General features: G+C 39.9%; 1 protein-coding gene across 3 annotated transcripts in view; it reads right to left on the bottom strand.

Moving 5' to 3' along the window:
• PIBF1 (progesterone immunomodulatory binding factor 1) overlaps positions 1-19,898 on the bottom strand; it is a 174,014-nt gene that overhangs the window by 148,033 nt on the left and 6,083 nt on the right. For all 3 annotated transcript variants that reach the window (XM_043504587.1, XM_043504588.1, XM_038400874.2), the window contains exons 4-7: positions 18,255-18,453; positions 12,909-13,028; positions 9,272-9,405; positions 6,545-6,653 (exon numbers count right to left, since the gene is read on the bottom strand). In XM_043504587.1, coding sequence (XP_043360522.1) covers positions 6,545-6,653; positions 9,272-9,405; positions 12,909-13,028; positions 18,255-18,453 — 562 coding nt within the window. The remainder of the gene's footprint in view (positions 1-6,544; positions 6,654-9,271; positions 9,406-12,908; positions 13,029-18,254; positions 18,454-19,898) is intronic.

The raw sequence follows: 19,898 nt of genomic DNA, 5'->3' as shown, positions 1-19,898 counted from the left end.
GGCTATTAAGGCAGCTTTCGAGTTGTAGCACCATCTCCTAGAAGAAGCCCAGTTCCTGGTCCAAATCCTGATGGACCACAAGAAACTGGAGTATCTACAGACTTCACACAAACACACAAATGCAAGGAGCCTGGGAAACAAGCAGGGAGAATTGGAAGTCCTGGCAGTCAAGGAATTATGATGTGATTGGAATAACAGAGACTTGGTGGGACAACTCACATGACTGGAGTATTGTCAAGGATGGATATAAACTGTTCAGGAAGGACAGGAAGGACAGAAAAGGTGGGGAAGTTGCATTGTATGTAAGGGAGCAGTATGACTGCTCAGAGCTCAAGTATGAAACTGCAGAAAAACTTGAGAGTCTCTGGATTAAGTTTAGAAGTGTGAGCAACAAGGGTGATGTCGTGGTGGGAGTCTGCTATAAACCACAGGACCAGGGGGATGAGGTGGATGAGGCTTTCTTCCAGCAACTCACGGAAGTTACTAGATCGCAGGCCCTGGTTCTCATGGGAGACTTCAATCACCCTGATATCTGCTGGGAGAGCAATACAGCGGTGCACAGACAATCCAGGAAGTTTTTGGAAAGTGTTGGGGACAATTTCCTGGTGCAAGTGCTGGAGGAACCAACTAGGGGCAGAGCTCTTCTTGACGGGCTGCTCACAAACCTGGAAGAATTAGTAGGGGAAGCAAAAGTGGATGGGAACCTGGGAGGCAGTGACCATGAGATGGTCGAGTTCAGGATCCTGACACAAGGAAGAAAGGAGAGCAGCAGAATACAGACCCTGGACTTCAGAAAAGCAGAATTTGACTCCCTCAGGGAACTGATGGGCAGGATCCCCTGGGAGAATAACATGAGGGGGAAAGGAGTCCAGAAGAGTTGGCTGTATTTTAAAGAATCCTTATTGAGGTTACAGGGACAAACCATCCCAATGTGTAGAAAGAATAGCAAATATGGCAGGCGACCAGCTTAACAGTGAAATCCTTGCTGATCTTAAACACAAAAAGGAAGCTTACAAGAAGTGAAAGATTGGACAAATAACCAGAGAAGAGTATAAAAATATTGCTTGGGCATGCAGGAGTGAAATCAGGAAGGCCAAATCACACCTGGAGTTGCAGCTAGCAAGAGATGTTAAGAGTAACATGAAGGGTTTCTTCAGGTATGTTAGCAACAAGAAGAAAGTCAAGGAAAGTTAAGTGGGCCCCTTACTGAATGAGGGAGGCAACCTAGTGACAGAGGATGTGGAAAAAGCTAATGTACTCAATGCTTTTTTTGCCTCTGTCTTCACGAACAAGGTCAGCTCTCAGACTACTGCACTAGGAGGAGGTGACCAGCCCTCTGTGGAGAAAGAAGTGGTTCGGGACTATTTAGAAAAGCTGAACGAGCACAAATCCGTAGGGCCGGATGCGCTGCATCCGAGAGTGCTAAAGGAGTTGGCGGATGTGATTGCAGAGCCATTGGCCATTATCTTTGAAAACTCATGGGGATCGGGGGAAGTCCCGGACGACTGGAAAAAGGCTAACGTAGTGCCCATCTTTAAAAAAGGGAAGAAGGAGGATTCTGGGAACTACAGGCCAGTCAGCCTCACCTCAGTCCCTGGAAAAATCATGGAGCAGGTCTTCAAGGAATCAATTCTGAAGCACTTAGAGGAGAGGAAAGTGATCAGGAACAGTTAGCATGGATTCACCAAGGGCAAGTCATGCCTGACTAATCTAATTGCCTTCTGTGATGAGATAACTGGCTCTGTGGATGAGGGGAAAGCAGTGGACATGTTGTTCCTTGACTTTAGTAAAGCTTTTGACACCATCTCCCACAGTATTCTTGCCAGCAAGTTAAAGCAGCATGGGCTGGATGAATGGACTATAAGGTGGATAGAAAGTTTGCTAGATTGTAGGGCTCAACGGGTAGTGATCAATGTCTCCATGTCTAGTTGGCAGCCGGTATCAAGTGGAGTGCCCCAAGTCCTCGGGCCGGTTTTGTTCAATATCTTCATAAATGATCTGGAGGATGGTGTGGATTGCACCCTCAGCAACTTTGCAGATGCCACTAAACTTGGAGGAGAGTTAGATACGCTGGAGGGTAGGGATAGGATATAGAGGGCCCTAGACAAATTAGAGGATTGGGCCAAAAGAAATCTGAGGAGGTTCAACAAGGACAAGTGCAGAGTCCTGCACTTAGGACAGAAGAATCCCATGCACCGCTACAGACTAGGGACCGAATGGCTTGGCAGCAGTTCTGCAGAAAAGGATCTAGGGTTACAGTGGACAAGAAGCTGGATATGAGTCAACAGTGTGCCCTTGTTGCCAAGAAGGCGAATGGCATTTTGGGATGTATAAGTAGGGGCATTGCCAGCAGATCAAGGGACGTGATTGTTCCCCTCTATTCGACATTGGTGAGGCCTCATCTGGAGTACTGTGTCCAGTTTTGGGCCCTACACTACAAGAAGGATGTGGAAAAATTGGAAAGAGTCCAGCGGAGGGCAATAAAAATCATTAGGGGACTGGAACACACGACTTATGAGGAGAGGCTGAGGGAACTGGCATTGTTTAGTCTGCGGAAGAGAAGAATTAGGGGGGATTTGATAGCTGCTTTCAACTACCTGAAAGGGAGTTCCAAAGAAGATGGATCTAGACTGTTCTCAGTGGCAGCAGATGACAGAACAAGGAGTAATGGTCTCAAGTTGCAGTGGGGGAGGTTTAGGTTGGATATTAGGAAAAACTTTTTCATTAGGAGGGTGGTGAAACACTGGAATGCGTTACCTAGAAAGGTGGTGGAATCTCCTTCCTTAGAAGTTTTTAAGGTCAGGCTTGACAAAGTCCTGGCTGGGATGATTTAGTTGGGGATTGGTCCTGCTTTGAGCAGAGGGTTGGACTAGATGACCTCTGGAGGTCCCTTTTAATTTTGATATTCTATGATTCTAGATGTTAGAATCAATGCCAGATCCACTGGTCTCTCTTTTTCACTTTCTTCACCTTTGTTGTAACCTATCGCCCAGGAGTAAGAAATAAGAAGGCAGAATCTCTATCCCACAAAGACAAATGTCTTGAACCTGGCAAAAATCTTTGTCACCATGCTCATGGCATTCAACTTTGTCAACAGGACAATCAACAGCAATCCAATGTCCTCCATCTGCTCTCTGATGACCCATTTGCAACCCAGATCCACCAGACCCTGAGCAATACAGATATGGCCTGACTGAGTTCTGACTAAAAATGGCCTCCTCTATTGCAAGGGATGTATTATGCTCTGGAAGGGCAACCTAGGCTTCAGGTATTGAAACTATAGCACAATTTGCCAGTTGCAGGTCATTTTGGTCAATTCAAGACCTGGAATCTGGTCTTCAGGAGCTCCTGGTGGCTAGGCCTATGAACTTACATCAAGAATTATGTAAGATCCTGTTACCCCTGTACCCACACCAAGAAGCCACGATCAAGATCAAGTCTCCTCCACTCTCTGCAGTTTTGGTCTACTATATCAATAGACTTCTTTGTAGAACTGTCACACTCCTAAGGACACACGCTAATCCTAGCAGTCTTCGACCGCTTAACACAGATGTCATACTGTATCCCATGTTCCTACAGCACGGGAGACAGCTTGGCTCTTCCTGAGAAATTTGTCCCACTGCCCTTGGGTAACCCATGGTATTTTATCAGAGCAGAATCTCCTGATTCTGGCAGAATTTCTCAGACTCTTTGGCATTCAGTCTCTCTCATCTGCCCATCACCCGAAGACTACTGGGCAAACAGAGAGGGTCAATCAAATCTTGGAGCAGTATCTTCGTGCTTTTTGAATTACCATCAGGATGACTGGTTTCCCCTGCTGTGCCACACCAAATTCACATATAACAATGCTATCCATGCCTCAACATTGCTCACACTTAGCAAACTATGGCTTTTACCCCTCTTCCACCCATACTTGCCTATAAGTTCCCCAGTACCGGCCACTGTGGATTCATCCTCAACCTGCATTAGGTGCATCGGGAGCCAAGTAACATCTGCAGTCTGCCAAAGAAGCCTACAAAACACCAAGCAGACCAAGACCAATCTGGCCATATGGGACAAGGTGTGGCTCTCTGCCCAGAACTTTATATCAAGCCACCCACCAGTCAAACTAGACTACCAATGCTTGGGCGCTTTCAAGATTGTAGAATGGGTGACCCAGTGGCTTTCAGGTAACAGCTGCTTGAGTCCCTGAAGATCCACCCCATCTTTTACATCCTAGTTTTAAAGCCCTATACCGAGAACCCATACCCAAACCTCTGTAACCAACTCTCCCCGTCACCCCACATACCATTCCATGGATAGAAGGAGTACTTGGTCCACCAAATCCACTGTCGGTGACTTAGGGGAAGGCTCCAGTATGTGGTGGATGGGGAAGGCTATGAATTGGATGAGCAGTCTGGGAACCAGTAGAGAATACCCCCACCCTGGACTTATTACAAGAGTTCTATCAGAAGTACCCCTGAGAACCCAAATGCTGAGGCCCCTAGGAAGCACCCTCAAGTGGAAGGAAGGGTACGGTCAGGAATCAGGGCCTGCACCAGTCTCTGAGCAACTTAACGAGTACAGTTGGTCATTAGAAGGCTGCTTGACTATTTGGCTGGAAGAGTCAGAAGCCCAGCAGCAGCAGTTGTTCAGCAGCTGCTCAAAGCATTCATCCGTGGCTGTGATAGCTCCTGTGCCTGTTTATTCTCAGCCTTGCCTCACACTAGTTAACCTGGTTCTGACTCCAAGCTCCAATTCCTCGCTACTGACTCCCGTTCCAACCACTAGGCCTGACTGTTCACATTCTGGTCATGTGACACAATATATGACAGAGAAGTCATAATTTATCCCGTTCCATTGCTAAACAAGTTGTTACCCTCATATGGGTGATCTTCTGTTGTTTTCTGGCCCAGAAGATCCCCAAGGACTGAGGGCAAACTTCCTCATGACTACTGCAGTGGCCAATGTGTACAATGCAGTTTTAAATGCATCCAGCATAGGCTGTAGTGATTTGCAGAAAATAAACTAAATCTGTCATGGCAGAAGGAATCTCCTTCTGGTGTTCTTAAATTGAGACAACATGGTTCAGTTTAAAAAATGATATTAAGAAAGGAAGGCATGATAGTTAGCTACCCTTATCTGAAAAGTGTATTAACTAGCTAAAGAGATCCCACTTCTCTGCGTGTTTTTTTCCTCAGTGTGAATTTATGAGGTCCCCAATGTTTTGATCTTTCCTGAACTGCTGCCACTACAAAAGAACCCAGTGTCAGATGCAAACAAAAATAAACAGTCAAATCCCTTAGCAGAGACCTGATATCTCCTTAGTTCTTTTTCTGATGTGGCCAAGATGAATGTAGTTTTGTGCAAGACTGTCTTTTGTAGGCTCCAGTAGACCATCATTAATGTGCAGGGCAAGCCTCTTTGGAGTGAAAGGATATAGCAGTGGAGGACAAGTACATCTCCTCTGAGTTGATTCTGAAGTTGGTGGTTTGGCTATCACCAACCTTACTCTTTCCAGGAAAAGTGACTATGGTATTTGGACATCTTCTGTGAATGGCTTAGGTGCAAAGACAGTCCGTGCCAAGGTAGTGGGTACCACAAAGGTAGTCAGAATCAAATGAAAGGTGCTGTGGCTATTTTCACAGAATCATTCTGTGACAAGGGTCCAGGTACCCAGGTTAGCATGCTCTATTTATTCAGAGGGTACTATATGTGCTGACTTGGAAAATGGTGATACTTCTGTCTCAATCTGTCATGCACCAGGGATGGTGACCTGAATCTGGGCTCATCTTTGAAACAGTGCTCCTTTCTGCCCCTACCAGACATTGATGCCGATGTAGTGGTCCAAACGAGGCCTCTGAACGTGGCTTGGGAGCTAGTAATGGAATCATGGCTCAATGGGACCTTAAAAAAGAGAGGCAGATCTGACGTCTAAAGGCCTGGCTGTAGCTCTGTTCAGTATATGAGGATGCTTGCATTAATTGCAACAGCAGAAATATTTCCAGACACACCTCCCTCGCTCCGAGTGTATTTGAAGAATGAACGAGATAGAACATTGCTCAAGGACGTGTCTTCCTCCAAGACAGAGAGAGCACTGGGAACGTCTGTTGTTAACAGACGGCACAGAATCACATGAGGAACATGTCTTAAACCCCAGTGACATAGCTTCTACTATAATGCTAGCATCTCCTATACAAAGGGGTGGGTGAGATTTCTAGACTAACTGAAACTTAATTATATCATTATCTATTTGCCAGGAGAAGAAGAAACTATATTAAAAATACTAGCAATGATAACTATACTAAATAATATGCACATGGCTAAGGAAAATGTCACTGATTAAATGGACACTGCATGGGGTTCCATTTCACTGCCATTGGCTGTAACAGGTAGAGACTGAGGAGGATTTGGGCCCACTTCACCCCTTATGTCCTCAGGTGAGAGAGCATAAAGGTACGTACTGTGCAGGCATGCCCCCAATGGACACTGCTTTTAAAAATAATCTTACTTCACACAGGAATAGAATCCATGCAGACAATCACTCAAAGAGCTACAAGTTTACCTCTTTTGATAAGTCATTTCTTTCTTTGGCTTGTGCTTTGTGCGACACTTCTAATATTTCATATTTTCTTCTGAGCTCTGACAATTCATGTTCAACTGTATCTCGTTCACTATTAAAACAAAACCAGAATATTATGAGATTCATTCAATGAAATGAAAATAAGTCCTCAGACCTCGTGTATCTCTTTATTTCATTCATCCTCTGTGTTCATCCAACATTGGCGTCTCTTTTCCTTCATTCAGTGTAGTCACTATTAATGCAAGTCCTTCACTTCTTCATTTCTTGTTATCTGGAACTGCTTTCTTGTGCCATCTAACCTTATTACTATTCAATTTTCAACTACTTTCATATTTCTCATCTGAAAACATATCTGTCCGGTCTACACTACATTTCTCTTCTCGCTCTTCTTTTGTATTTCTCAAATTTAACTTTGGGCCGTATTATTGTCTCCTTTTAACAATGGACAATGATAAAGCATCTATGCCTATTCTTTAAAAGAAAAGGAGTACTTGTGGCACCTTAGAGACTAACAAATTTATTTGAGCATAAGCTTTCGTGAGCTACAGCTCACGAAAGCTTATGCTCTAATAAATTTGTTAGTCTCTAAGGTGCCACAAGTACTCCTTTTCTTTTTGCGAATACAGATTAACACAGCTGCTACTCTGAAACCTTTCATTATGCCTATTCTTTAAATCTGTCAGAAGACTTTGATACACCCCAACATGACATTTGGTTGACTCTTTTGCAGACAGTTGCAGTAGTGAATGAAAATGCTTGAAAGACTTCATCCCCTTCTTTGAGAGAACCAAAAGGATTATTGTGAACAATTGTTCCTCTGTCCTGAAGGTTCTCTCTTCTAAAGTGGTACATGGAGCTATATCATCCTCTTGTTCAACATACTATATGTATGATATTGCTGGGAAAGTTAGTGAGGAGACATGGGTTATAATGCATTTAGCATGCCTATGATTCTCCAGGTCTACATTTCTATAATATCTGACCCAGTCAGAGCTGTGAAACAAGTTATTCAGTGCCAGCATGGGGCTGAGATAAAAACTAGCCAACTGTAATGTAACCCAAACAAGACTGACATAAAGTTGGCAAATAGGGTAAGGAGCCAGAAGACTTTGTAAAACTGATGTTCAATGTGGACACACAGTTAGACCATGTGCTACTCCTGGTTTCCTGGGTGGCACCCATGCCCAGAGTGCTTTTTTACCATCTGCATTTAGCAAGATGACTGCAACGTACTCTCCCAAATGGAAACTTTGCCACAATTATTTACACTTTTGCCACCTTGAGATTAGATTGTTATAATGCATCTGCATAGGGCAACACTCTAATCTTTTCAGAAGCTGAAGCTAGTACAAAATGATATGACTTGCTTATTAAATGGAGTTGCATATTAGAAGCACAGTAGATGAGTGATCCATGACATATATTGGTTTCCAATGAACTTTCAGGTAGAATTCAAATTGTTGGTTTTAATTTATAAGCCAAGAATGGTTCAAGACTTAGCTATTGGACAGATCAACTCTCTCAATGACATATTGCCACACTTAAGATCAGCAGAGGTGCCTGATCTTGCTCAATATAAACAAGACAAGAGAGGGGGTTGATGGCAAGTTGTTTTTTCTGTATGGAATCCTCAGTGTTGGAACTTAAGCCCCCACTGATCTTCAAGATTTTTTTAACCTTCTGGACACAGCAAAGCTCATCTGTGGACTAGGTTGAAATATATATATATTTTTGCATATTTTGCAATTGTAATTTACAGGATAGGCACTCACAGCATAAAATGAACAAACACCAGTAGTTACATTTTAGAAATAAGGGAAAAAATAGGTTCCTGAGTTTCCTATAAGGATCCCGTCACAATGAATCTTTTAAATCTGTGCGCACACCGGAACCCACAGGGGAACTCTATTTCCAAATCTGTGGATCCCTAGGCCTGCCCCTTTGCATTGGTTTGCAAGCATCTCTCCCTCTAGCAGCATGAAGGGGAGCACAAAGCCCTTTATTACTTAACTCTGTGAGGCATTCTGGGACTGTATTTTATTAAACTAATAAAAATATTAATATATGTTTAGCTGAAATGCAAATAAAACGAGCCCACTATGCTATGCAACACTAACTATATGGATTAAAGAAAACCAGGAAGGATTCTATCGTGTCCTTCAATAAATAGGAAAGAATCATGGGCCAACATTTTCTAGCCTGGATACCTAAAGCTAGGCTCCTAAAAAACATCATATTTAGGTACCTGAATAGAAGCAGGCCGATTTTTACAGGAGGGCCAGGCAACCCCAGGTCCCAGTGAAGATGACAAGAGCTGCACGTGCTGAATATCTTGGAAAAGTCAGAACACTTGAATAAATAGACCATTTCTGTTTAAGTGTCTAATTTTCCAAAACATTCAGCACCTGCAGCGCTTTTCTTCATTGGGAATGGTTTGCTTAGCCCTCCTGAAAAATCAGGCCACTTCAACTTTAGGCACCAAAATTTGAAAATTTTGTTCTGTGTTTCTTGAGGAACCAGACATAGCCATAAGCTGAACAATTTACTTATCAAGTTGAGGAATAATTCATGGACAATATATTTGTGAGCAGGCATGAGCCAAAAAACAAAATGGAGTTCACATTAAGGGCTATCACCTTGATTAACAAAAATATTGACATAATTTTCTATGAATATCATTGAGCATATGTACTCTGGAGATGCACTGACCGTTTTACTTTATCATAGTTCTCCTGCCTGTAGTCACCTTGCTGAATCATCTGTTTGGTATCTGCTAGTTCTAGCGTCAAACGTTGACATCTAACTTCTAGCTCTGAACGACTTCTTCGCTCATCTTCATAGCTCTAGAAGTAAAAACATGTTTTAAAATAATCAAAGCTCCACTGAGATTTACTTGACTTAACGATGAGGTAACTGTGAGAATAAAACCAAAAAATAATTTTGTTGCATTATCTGTAGTCTAGCTTTGCCCCAAATGATGGGGCTTCCACCTCTTCTCTTGGCAGACTACTTCACAACCTAATAGATGTTTTACTATAAAGAAATATTGAGCTATATATATTTGGCCTACATTTTTCCTCTTCTTATTTTAATTAGTTGATTAATGTGACTTCTTTCTCACTCACATTCTTCCCTGTTAGGTTTCGTAGATTCATAGCGTTTAAAGTCAGAGGGGGTCTTTAGATCATCTAGTCTGACCTCCTGTGTATCACAAGCCACTAAATTTCACTCCAATAACTTGGTCTGCCTAAAGCATAACTTCCTGAATGGTATTTCTAAGATTCTCTTAATCCTTTTGTCAATATTCATTCTGCATTTTTCCTGATCTTATTTTTTCTTAGCCCTTTAGAACACAATATATGGTAACACGCTGGTAGTCAGCAGATCACTAAATTAATCTTAAACTTCTTGCCTGAAGCTCAATATGTAGATCCTAAATGTTTCCATTATTCAAATAGTGCATGTCAGCCCTAGCTTCATTAAGCCACCTACTCCATTATATCTCGGTTCATAACATGTTTTTGTGGAACTTGCTTCATTTATAAGAAAGCATGCATACAGAATACATGCTACAGATTATCTAACCTGACTCACAGACAGCTACCAAACCTAAGAACATTCATTTATAGCTAGTCATATCAGAGTTGCTCAGGGGGAAATCCTTTTCCTTTGGCATTCCACTGTTTGATCTTTTGTCCTGTCAATATTTAACTTATTTGGCATTTCATCTCACCAGCCAGCTGCCTTACAATTTAAATATGGTGGTGTGGGTACAGGCAGTAAAATACGACATTCCTGATGCAACACAGACAGAATGCTGCTTTCTAATTACTGGCATAAAAGGAAAAACAATAGATTTCAAATCCCTGGGATGGTCAGTCAATAGCTAGAGAGATGCTGCCACCATGTGGTCAGGGGAAAACAAATCTAAGATGATAAAGGTTAAACCGATTACATCTGTTTTAATATCACTGCAGTTATTGTAACATATCCCATTTTTAGTAGCATTCATCTGAAATTGGATTACGTTTCAGAATTTTAACTGTATTAAAAAAAGGGATAATTTATTTCTAAGTAGCAGAATGGGTTAAATATTGGGAAAGAGCTTTCAAATTATGATTCCAGCACAAACAAAACATGTTTGGTTGTCATCACCTCTTATCCAACTAACGTCTGTCTCCATCATAAAACCATCACTCTTAATTCAGACCTGAGATGGGGTAAAAATTCCAAATTCATGGGTGATGTATATTCAGGTCAGATTTAAGGTGGTCAGAAAACAAGTCATTGTGAAATCTGTACCAATCTGGCATTTACTGCACATAAAATGAGTATAAGGATGTAGGAAAGGAAAAACCAAGTAACAGGGAGATGCAACTTAAACTTTTAACTTTATCATTCTTATCCCTTTATGGCAAAATTTAATTCACAGTTGAATTTGCCCCCATAAGTTGGAGTGTCTGTTCAAGCCAGGCCTTGAACTGAAACAGTATGATTCATAAAAAGAAAAGGAGTACTTGTGGCACCTTAGAGACTAACAAATTTATTTGAGCATAAGCTTTCGTGAGCTACAGCATCCAATGAAGTGAGCTATAGCTCACAAAAGCTTATGCTCAAATAAATTTGTTAGTCTCTAAGGTGCCACAAGTACTCCTTTTCTTTTTGCGAATACAGACTAACACAGCTGCTACTCTGAAACCCGTATGATTCATACAGATCATGACTGAGGTTAAATGTCTTAAATTAACTTCAATTTCCGTAACTGCTAAATTTTCTCCATAATTTAAACAAAGATTGAACTGCTGGTTTATAATGCGTCTAGTTAAACTAGAAGGAGAGAAAATATTTTACCGCCAGCAGAACCTTAAGAGACGTTTTTCATTTGCATGTTTATAATATCTAAACTCAGGAGAAAGTTAAACTATGGAAACACTACTAAATGATCATGAAAGGCATTATTTCATCTTTGTTTTAAGTTAAAAATTCACTAAAGAAATAGAATTAAGTCAAAAAAGTGAGATAAGAGCCTTCAGCATTTCACAGGATAAGGTCCTTAATTGGATATCATTATAAAAATTTTAGTCTTTCCCTTATCTCAAGGGTGTTTTAAACACTACTACATTTAAGTACCTACACCTATAATTATTTGAATGTGACTATATTAAGTACATAATGATGGATGTTCTTTAGGAAAAAAGCAGGCAGTTGCATTTTTTTTGAAGGGGAGGGAAGGTGAAGTAAGAGGGGGTAGAGAAACGCTGTGCATGCACAATACATTGTTATTTTCAAATCTCTTTGGAGTAATTTAAAACACAAATTTCTTCAAACAAGGTAGAAAAAACACTGGTTCACATGTCTATATCGCTGAAATTTTAAAAATCAATAATTTACAGCACAAAAGCCATTTTTAATGTCCATTTATAAAATAAAATAAGACACTGTGATAACTCAAGAACAGACAGAGCTTTAATTTTCCCAACACACACATTTATAGGCTGAGCCAGCCATGAAAAGTTTCAGGGGGAAAAGGTAAAATGAGTCAGCCTAAGCAACTATTATCAAGGATTTGGAAAAGAAAATATGTTGTTGCAATCTTAACTACAGCGATGCAATTATCTTAATTCCAGCTTTGTGCACAACAGGGTAAATCCTAGATGTATTCTTTAAAAAGAAATTTTATGATATTGAGTGCAGCCAATGTTTCAATATACTTTGGAAAAAAAAGATATTTCTGCTTTTTTTGTGTTTCTTCCCCTTCTTTACGAGAAGAAAGACGACAGGATTTAAAGTACATTTGAGTAACTTACTTCTTAATTGTAGTCACAGTCTTTTATTTATGGCATCACAATTAATTGCTATGGGGTCCAGTTTGATATCATAAGGATTATTATTTCAGTTGAGGAACAAATAGCAAGAGCAGGTGAACATCAAAGCACCACAATCCTGTTTTCAAGTCTTTAGCAATAAATAAAAATAGGGAAAGAATAAAACCAAGGAAATTAAAAAAAAATAATAAGAAGAGGTAAATGTGACAGTCCAGCAGATGTGTTTCCAAACAGAATATCTGTCAGTTTTCCATTAGGTTTTGGTTTCTACTTAACATTTTTTATTAAATATGCACCTGACTATAGTGATACAGATTTTCATTATTAGTACAAATATTAAGCAAATTAATATTGTGAGAAAACAATTGCTTTGCAAGTATTAAAAAAAATGAATGCCCCACTATTAAATCTCTAGTCTCCTACCTGATCTGAAAGGTAACTGGAACGGAAATGTACCCATTTGACAGAACAGGGTTATTTTACTGCTCATTTTCATAGCTGGGTTACAAAAGCATACAAACCTCCATCACACACTTCAACTGGGACTTGTAATAACTTAGGTCTTCTGATAAGCTCTCTTTTTTCATCTGTAGTTCATTTACTTCTTTTCTTAATGGATGGACTACTTCATAGAATCGAATCTAGAAAAGAAAGCAAACAACACTGTCACTCCTCAAAAATACAGATATTAAAAAAAAATGCAGATAAATTCTAGTAAGAGAACAATTAAAACATTTTATGCCACTAACTTAAAAATCTCATATTTGTTTTTCAAAAAAGTTAATATTTTCAATTAACACATACACTACTTACTATGTATCTTTTTACATGTACTACTCTATTACACTGGGCTAATCTACACTAACGCTGTGAGTCAATCTAAGTTACGCTATTTAAGTCACATAAGTTATGTAACTGAAGTTGATGTAACTTAGCAAAGTGTAGACACCGCTGTAAGTCAACCTATGTCAATGGGAGACGCTCTCCTGTCGACATAGCTTTCACCTCTCGGGGAGGTGGAGTACAGACTTCAATGGGAGAGTACTCTCCCATCGACTTAGCGTATGTTCACAGACCCACTAAATCAGTACCACTGCATTGATCGCAGCAGTGCCGATTTAGCCTGTCGTGTAGACATGGACACTGTTTGTATTCAATAGTCCTTCAGACTCAATTTTTTGTTCCTTATTTTTATTCTTTCCACACTAAGCATTCACACTAATTAGATGCAACAGATTAGAGTACCACAATAGTAGCTTCTCTTACTCATTTTATGTTCATTCAATCATTAAACACGCAACTAATATAAAGCGGTTGATGTCGCTCATGATTCTCACATATTCCCTTCATACTTCTAAAAATTATCTCACCAAGTTTAAAAATCAACATCACCCCTTCTCCCCCCACCACTTCTGAACAGAAACATTTTTATTCATCATGCCAGGTGAAGTCAATGAGGAGCAAAATCATAATCCCTGTCAGTCACACAATCACCAACACTGCTAAAAGCACTACTTTGTAGATGCACAGATGGTACATGAATTATCCTCCATTTCCTTCTGCTACAAGCGCGAGAGAAAGAAAGAGGACGACAACCAATCACTGTGGTGTTTATTGAAAGAAGTAAAATATCCAAAGTAAAATATTGACTCCCAAAATGTTGATGCTTATCTATTTAAATTTGAGAAAAGAAAGAAAAAGGGAAATTCAGCTTCCAAAGAAATAAGAATTCTAATGGTCTCTACTTTAGAATGAGCATTGTCAAGCATTTATAAGTAATTCTTCCAATCATCATAATGAGATCCATTTTTTTCCAGCTTCTCATTTATAACAGATACAAAATTAATTACACCCTGTAGTTTGTATTCTGACAAACACCTGCTTCTGTGGTGAATGGCCTTACCAGTGATCCTATTATAAAATTTAATTTTCAAAGATTTCTTATAGCAGGCTTTAAAAGCCCTTACTGAAATGGCTTTAGCCTAAGTCAAATAGGCTTTTTTAAAAGATATAGAAACATGAAAAGTTGAAATCATACAAAATATATTTTTAAAAAATGCACAAATCGGTATATATATAAATCTGTTTTACTATATCAATACGGCTGGGATCATAACTATGTGGTTTGAAAAACTACAAATTAAATATAGAGAATGGTGGAATGCACTATTCGCTTATGCAATGGCACACCATACATGTACAAGCACACACACAGGTTGGCACCACAGTTATTTAACTATCCACCTTCAGTCAAACTTTATTTCTCCCTTTCATTTTTAATGCTTTAAAACAGATCATTTCATATATCACCTCTGAAGTCCTGAAGTTCTTTTTATATTATACATACTATATATGATCTGTGAATAGTCTTTTTTTTTTAAAAAAAAAATAAATCCAACTTTAGAATTATATCTAATTATCAACAAACAAGTGGGGATTAAGACATGCCTGTATTTTTTTTTTAAGTCCTCCATGTGATGGTACATATAGTGTCAATAGAGCCATACTATAGACCTGCTGCAGACTAGAACTGGCCTCCTTGGGTCAAGTAAGTCACATTTATTATATTCCTTTTACCTTGTGAAGGTAAACAAGGCTAAATTCAAAAAGGAACTCAAGCACTTAACTGCTATTTTGGCACCTAAATCTGAGACTTAGGCTTTGTCTACACTGGCAAGTGAACGACAAAATTTTGTCATTCAGAGATGTTAAAAAAATACCCCCTCAGAAAGACAAAAGTTTTGTCGAGGAAAAGAGACGGTGTGAACAGCACTAGGTCGGCAGGAGCACACTCCTGCCAACAAAGCTACCGCCATTCATTGGGGGTGGAAGTTTTTTGTTGGCAGGAAAGCTCTCTCCCGGACAAACAGCGGCTACACTGCGCACCTTTTAGTGTACAGCCATGTTGCTAAAAGCTGCGTAGTGTAGACAAAGCCTTAGGCAGCTACTGATATTCACAAAATTCCTGCTCAAATGCCTCCTAACCCCACAGGTGCCTAAACTTGTTTGGTGCCTAAATTTCCCTAGGTACCAATGTTTCTGCCTCTAGGCATGCACACTCCAGCCTCGCTTTAGGTGGCTGGCTGCCTAAGCCCCAGAGCAAGTCACAAACTGGGGGAAGATAAGCCGAAGAATGCCTACCTTGCATGCAGGACTCAATCCAGTATGCATGCTCAAAGGCAGTCTCGCTCCATATGCAACAAGAGGAGGAGGAGGCACTCCCTCATAACTTTTAGCCTAGTGATTAGGGTACTCACCCAGGATGTGGAAGTCTACTGGTTTAGGCTAGCCCCATGCTGATGAGGAAAATGGATTTGAACAGGAGTCTGCCACTTCTCAGGTGAATGCCCTAACCACTGCGTTATGGGATATTCTCATGTGAGGCTCCCTCAATCGCTTCTCTTGAAACTGTTCCGCTGTATAGAACTACTTAATCACTGAGGCAGAGAGTGTGAGAATGACTCTAGCCTGGCAGGAAGGGCACTCACCTGGGAGGTGGGAAACTCAGGATTAGTCCCTCTGCTCCATTGTCTATTTATTTATTTATCTATCCAAAATGGAACAGGAGAGACGGAGGGAGTCCAACATCAGAATATTCTATAGCCCAGTCATTAGGGAACTCATGTGAGAGGAGGCAGAACACTGTTCACATTCCTTCTCCTCATCAGGCAGAGGGGGATTGAACCAGCTGACTCCCACACCCTGCGTGACTACATTAACCACTGGGCTGAAAGTCTACATTTCTCGTTGTCCCTGGCACAGAAATTTAGATGCATTTTATACTTTTCAAAATTTATTTTGCAGGGTAAGGGCAGGGGAAAGCCAACACAAAACTTTGAATGTCCAGGCTAGTCTCTGTGTTGGAAAAGCCACAAGATTCTCTTAAACTTCAGTTCGTCTCTGGAAAAAAAAAACAAACGGTATTATGGGGTTCACATTTACTGTGTTTCAGTTCCTTCTACATTAAATTTGCTCATTTTACAAATAAAAAGATGGTTTCGCTAGCTGCAGTCCTAGAAACTCAAGCTGTCACAAGCTGTGGGATGCCAGTTAAGACTGCATTTTTCCCTGTTCATATAATAAAAATTCTACATGAAAAGTTCTTCCCTTAGTTTATTCAAGTTCTGTGCAAACCCACTGAAGACAATGGGATTTCACAAGTGTAAGTGAGGAAATAATTCTGTTGACTGCGCATAAGGAACAGAAGTATGTAGTGATGACAAGAATAGCAAAATTTATATTTTAATCACTAAAGTAAGCACATAATACTCAGTACACACAAATTTTTGAAACACCAATGTAATTTATACATAGACACTTTTCAAAAGAAAAATGTAATTTAAGGTTTATGGGTTTTTTTCTCCTTGTTGATATTATTTTGTGTCTGGAAATACAGATTTGCTGGTACTTCTGTCCTGTCTGTACTTGATCCACAACGGGTGTCTATTACCTTTATAAAACTTTAGAAACTTCCATGCAATATCATGAATAAATGGGACTTACCTGACCTGTAGAGCCTGTAGTAAGGAGAGCACATAATTGTAAAGTTCCTTAATTCTTTTAGAACTATTTGCAAATTACATTTAAAATGTTGGTTACATGCTCTGTGCCACAGCAAAATATCACTTAGCACCACCTTGTGGAAAAAATGTGAACAGTAACCAAAACAAAACACTCAATTTACTAACTAAAGCAGTGGTTTTCAGACTATTTGTATTGGTGACCCCTTTCACACAGCAAGCCTTTAAGCATGACCCTCCTTATATATTAAAAACAGGGGTGGGGGGGAATTTAATGGGAGCTGTCAGCCCCACAGAGCGGACAGCCCATGACCCCCATGTAACCCCTTGTGAATCTGAGGGGTAATGATCCCACCAGTTTGAGAACTCCTGAGCTAATGTCTGCTATCTATATTAACCTATAAAATACTAGAAATTAAACTTGTGATATCCTTTAGTTCAAAATCTAGATAGAATAAACTTATCTAAAAGCTACTTTCTGCTGTAAACCTGGTACAGAAAATTTACTGACTAAAGACTATATCATATAAGAACGGCCACTCTGGGTCAGACCAATGGTCCATTTAGCCCAGTATCCTGCCTTATGACCATGGCCATTGCCCGGTGCTTCAGAGGGAATGAACAGAACAGGCAATCATCAATGATCCATCCCATATCATCCATTCCAAGCTTCTGGTAATCAACAGCTAGGGACACTCAGAACATGGTGTTCCATCCCTGCCCATCCTGGCTAATAGCCATTGATGGACCTATCCTCCAGGAACTTATCTAGTTCTTTTTTGAACCCTGTTATAGTTTTGGCCTTCACAACATCCCCTGGCAAAGAGTTCCACAGTTCTTATGGATCCAAGGAAAGATCCTTCATCTCTGCACTGTTTAGATTCTAACAGGGCGGAGTAACTGAATGAGGAACATGGATTGTTGTTCCAGGAAGTCTGTGTTTTTCAAACTCATATGCTCACTCTGTTCCTTCCTCTGCCATTTAACGTCCCTGCTGCCTACCATGCAAGTAAAACAAATCTCATCCACTTCTTGTTCTCATCATTTCAACCTACTAGGCATTAAAGACTAGGTTTTAAAAGGCTTCTTCTTTCTGCTTGAATGCCACTTTTAATGACTGAATTATATTAGGAAGAGGCCCAGCAATAGGAGTCTCATTTCTAGTGCAGGCGGCCTGGGGATGGTGATGGAAGAACCTGAGTTCTAAAGGCTTCTCCCTGCTTTCTTCACAGTTACACTGTGAGTCAGAAAGAGTGCATTAAGGTACTCATTATGACCTTTACAAACAGGTTACTAAACCATGATAATTTATATTTTGAATAGCGATACAGAACACAAAGTACTCACAGAAACATATTCAGGGATAGAAAGCTCATCTTCAGGGAGAGATTTCAGTTTCTCATAATAATCTTCTGTCAATTCCAAATCACGCAAGCTGCGACGGATATCTCCAGCCCGCTCCCTTAACTGATGATTTGTTTCTTCTAGTTGTTTTTGCCTCATTAAAATGGTTTCCATTTCCTGTTTCATTAGCTCTTGATGTTTTCTACGAAAATGTATCAGAAAATTATGATAAACATGTCTAAATATCAATAAATCCTCACAATACTTGAGCTAGGCAAATAATTATTATCCTAATTTTCAGATGAGAGCAAGAGTTCACAATTAATTTAATCCTACCAAAAAAAAAATACCCAAAAAAACCACTTTGTTAACTAGAATTAAGATTGCACAAGCATATTGCCTTTCAAACACAAACTGTAAGAAAATAAGGCTTTGTCTACATTACCTCGCTTTTAGCTTTTGTGCCACCACAGCCGTGCTGCTAAAAGGAACGCAGTGTAACTGCTGTTTGTCAGCAGGAGAAATCTCTCCTAACGATAAAAAGACTTCCACCCCCCATGAGCAGCAGCAGCTTTGTCGACAGGAAAAAGTGCTGTTCACATCGACACTTTTCATCAGTAAAACTTTTGTCATTTGGGGAGGAGGGAGTTAAATACCCTTAAAAGACAAAAGTTTTGCCGACGAAGTTCCAGTATAGACAAAGCCTAAAACATCTCTAGTTAAAGCAACATTAACATCCAAACAACTTCAATTCACACCTTATCATTCAAATATAATCACACTCACAGAGACAACCTCCACAACAGACTGCGTCTCACTTCCAACATACAGCCATCATAATACACTCATCAAGGTTCTTAGAAATCACACTCAAACAAGGAACTTTAACGCCAATCTCCATAAATGTTAATATGCTACTAATAGACTTTCTAAAATGTTTCTACCTAAAGCTAGGTAGACTGATCATGAATGATGAAGGATTATACAGCATTGGCTGAATCCCTTAACTGCTCCCTTCCAAACATTTGAACACTGAAAGAGTTCGTTTGTTTGTTTTTGTATGTTTTTGTAGATCCACAATTGTTGTAAAGAAAGCCTACTTCTTTTGTATATTGGTTGAACTCCATTGAAAAACACTTTCAATCTAAATTGTTCTTTCAGGAAGGGTTTTATTTGGGGGGGGGGGAAGAGGAGGAACTACCCTGTTTTGTTTTTTAAACAAGCACCCAAAAAGTTTTAATTGGGTTGGTGTACAAGGTTTCAGGATAAATCTTGATCCAACATATTTTTTGAGGTTCACCAAAGCAGGTCTACTCCACAAAAGGGATATGTTCTAAAGAAAGATAAGCAAGTTATTGATGGGCAGGATATAAAGGTAGCAGACAGAGGAGGATAGAAGAAAGAGTATTTTTCCACTGTGGATAAGCATCTAAGTCACTCAGCTGTTTAGTCTCTGGCCCTAATAATTTGTACAGTACGTAGCACTTTTTCATCTGTATAGATGCCAAAGCACTTGACAAAAGTTAGATAAGCATAAGATGGCACAATTAAGCACACAACTGGAAGACATTTTTCCAAGAGTGACTGTGCTCTTAAATCTGAGACCAGTTCTACCACAAATTACTCCTGGGGAATTCTGCACTACTG

Source organism: Dermochelys coriacea, chromosome 1, assembly GCF_009764565.3.
Source record: "Dermochelys coriacea isolate rDerCor1 chromosome 1, rDerCor1.pri.v4, whole genome shotgun sequence".
Classification (NCBI taxonomy): Eukaryota; Metazoa; Chordata; order Testudines; family Dermochelyidae; genus Dermochelys; species Dermochelys coriacea.
Note: the sequence above shows the minus strand (reverse complement) of the source record. Positions and strands in the feature narration are given on the sequence as shown.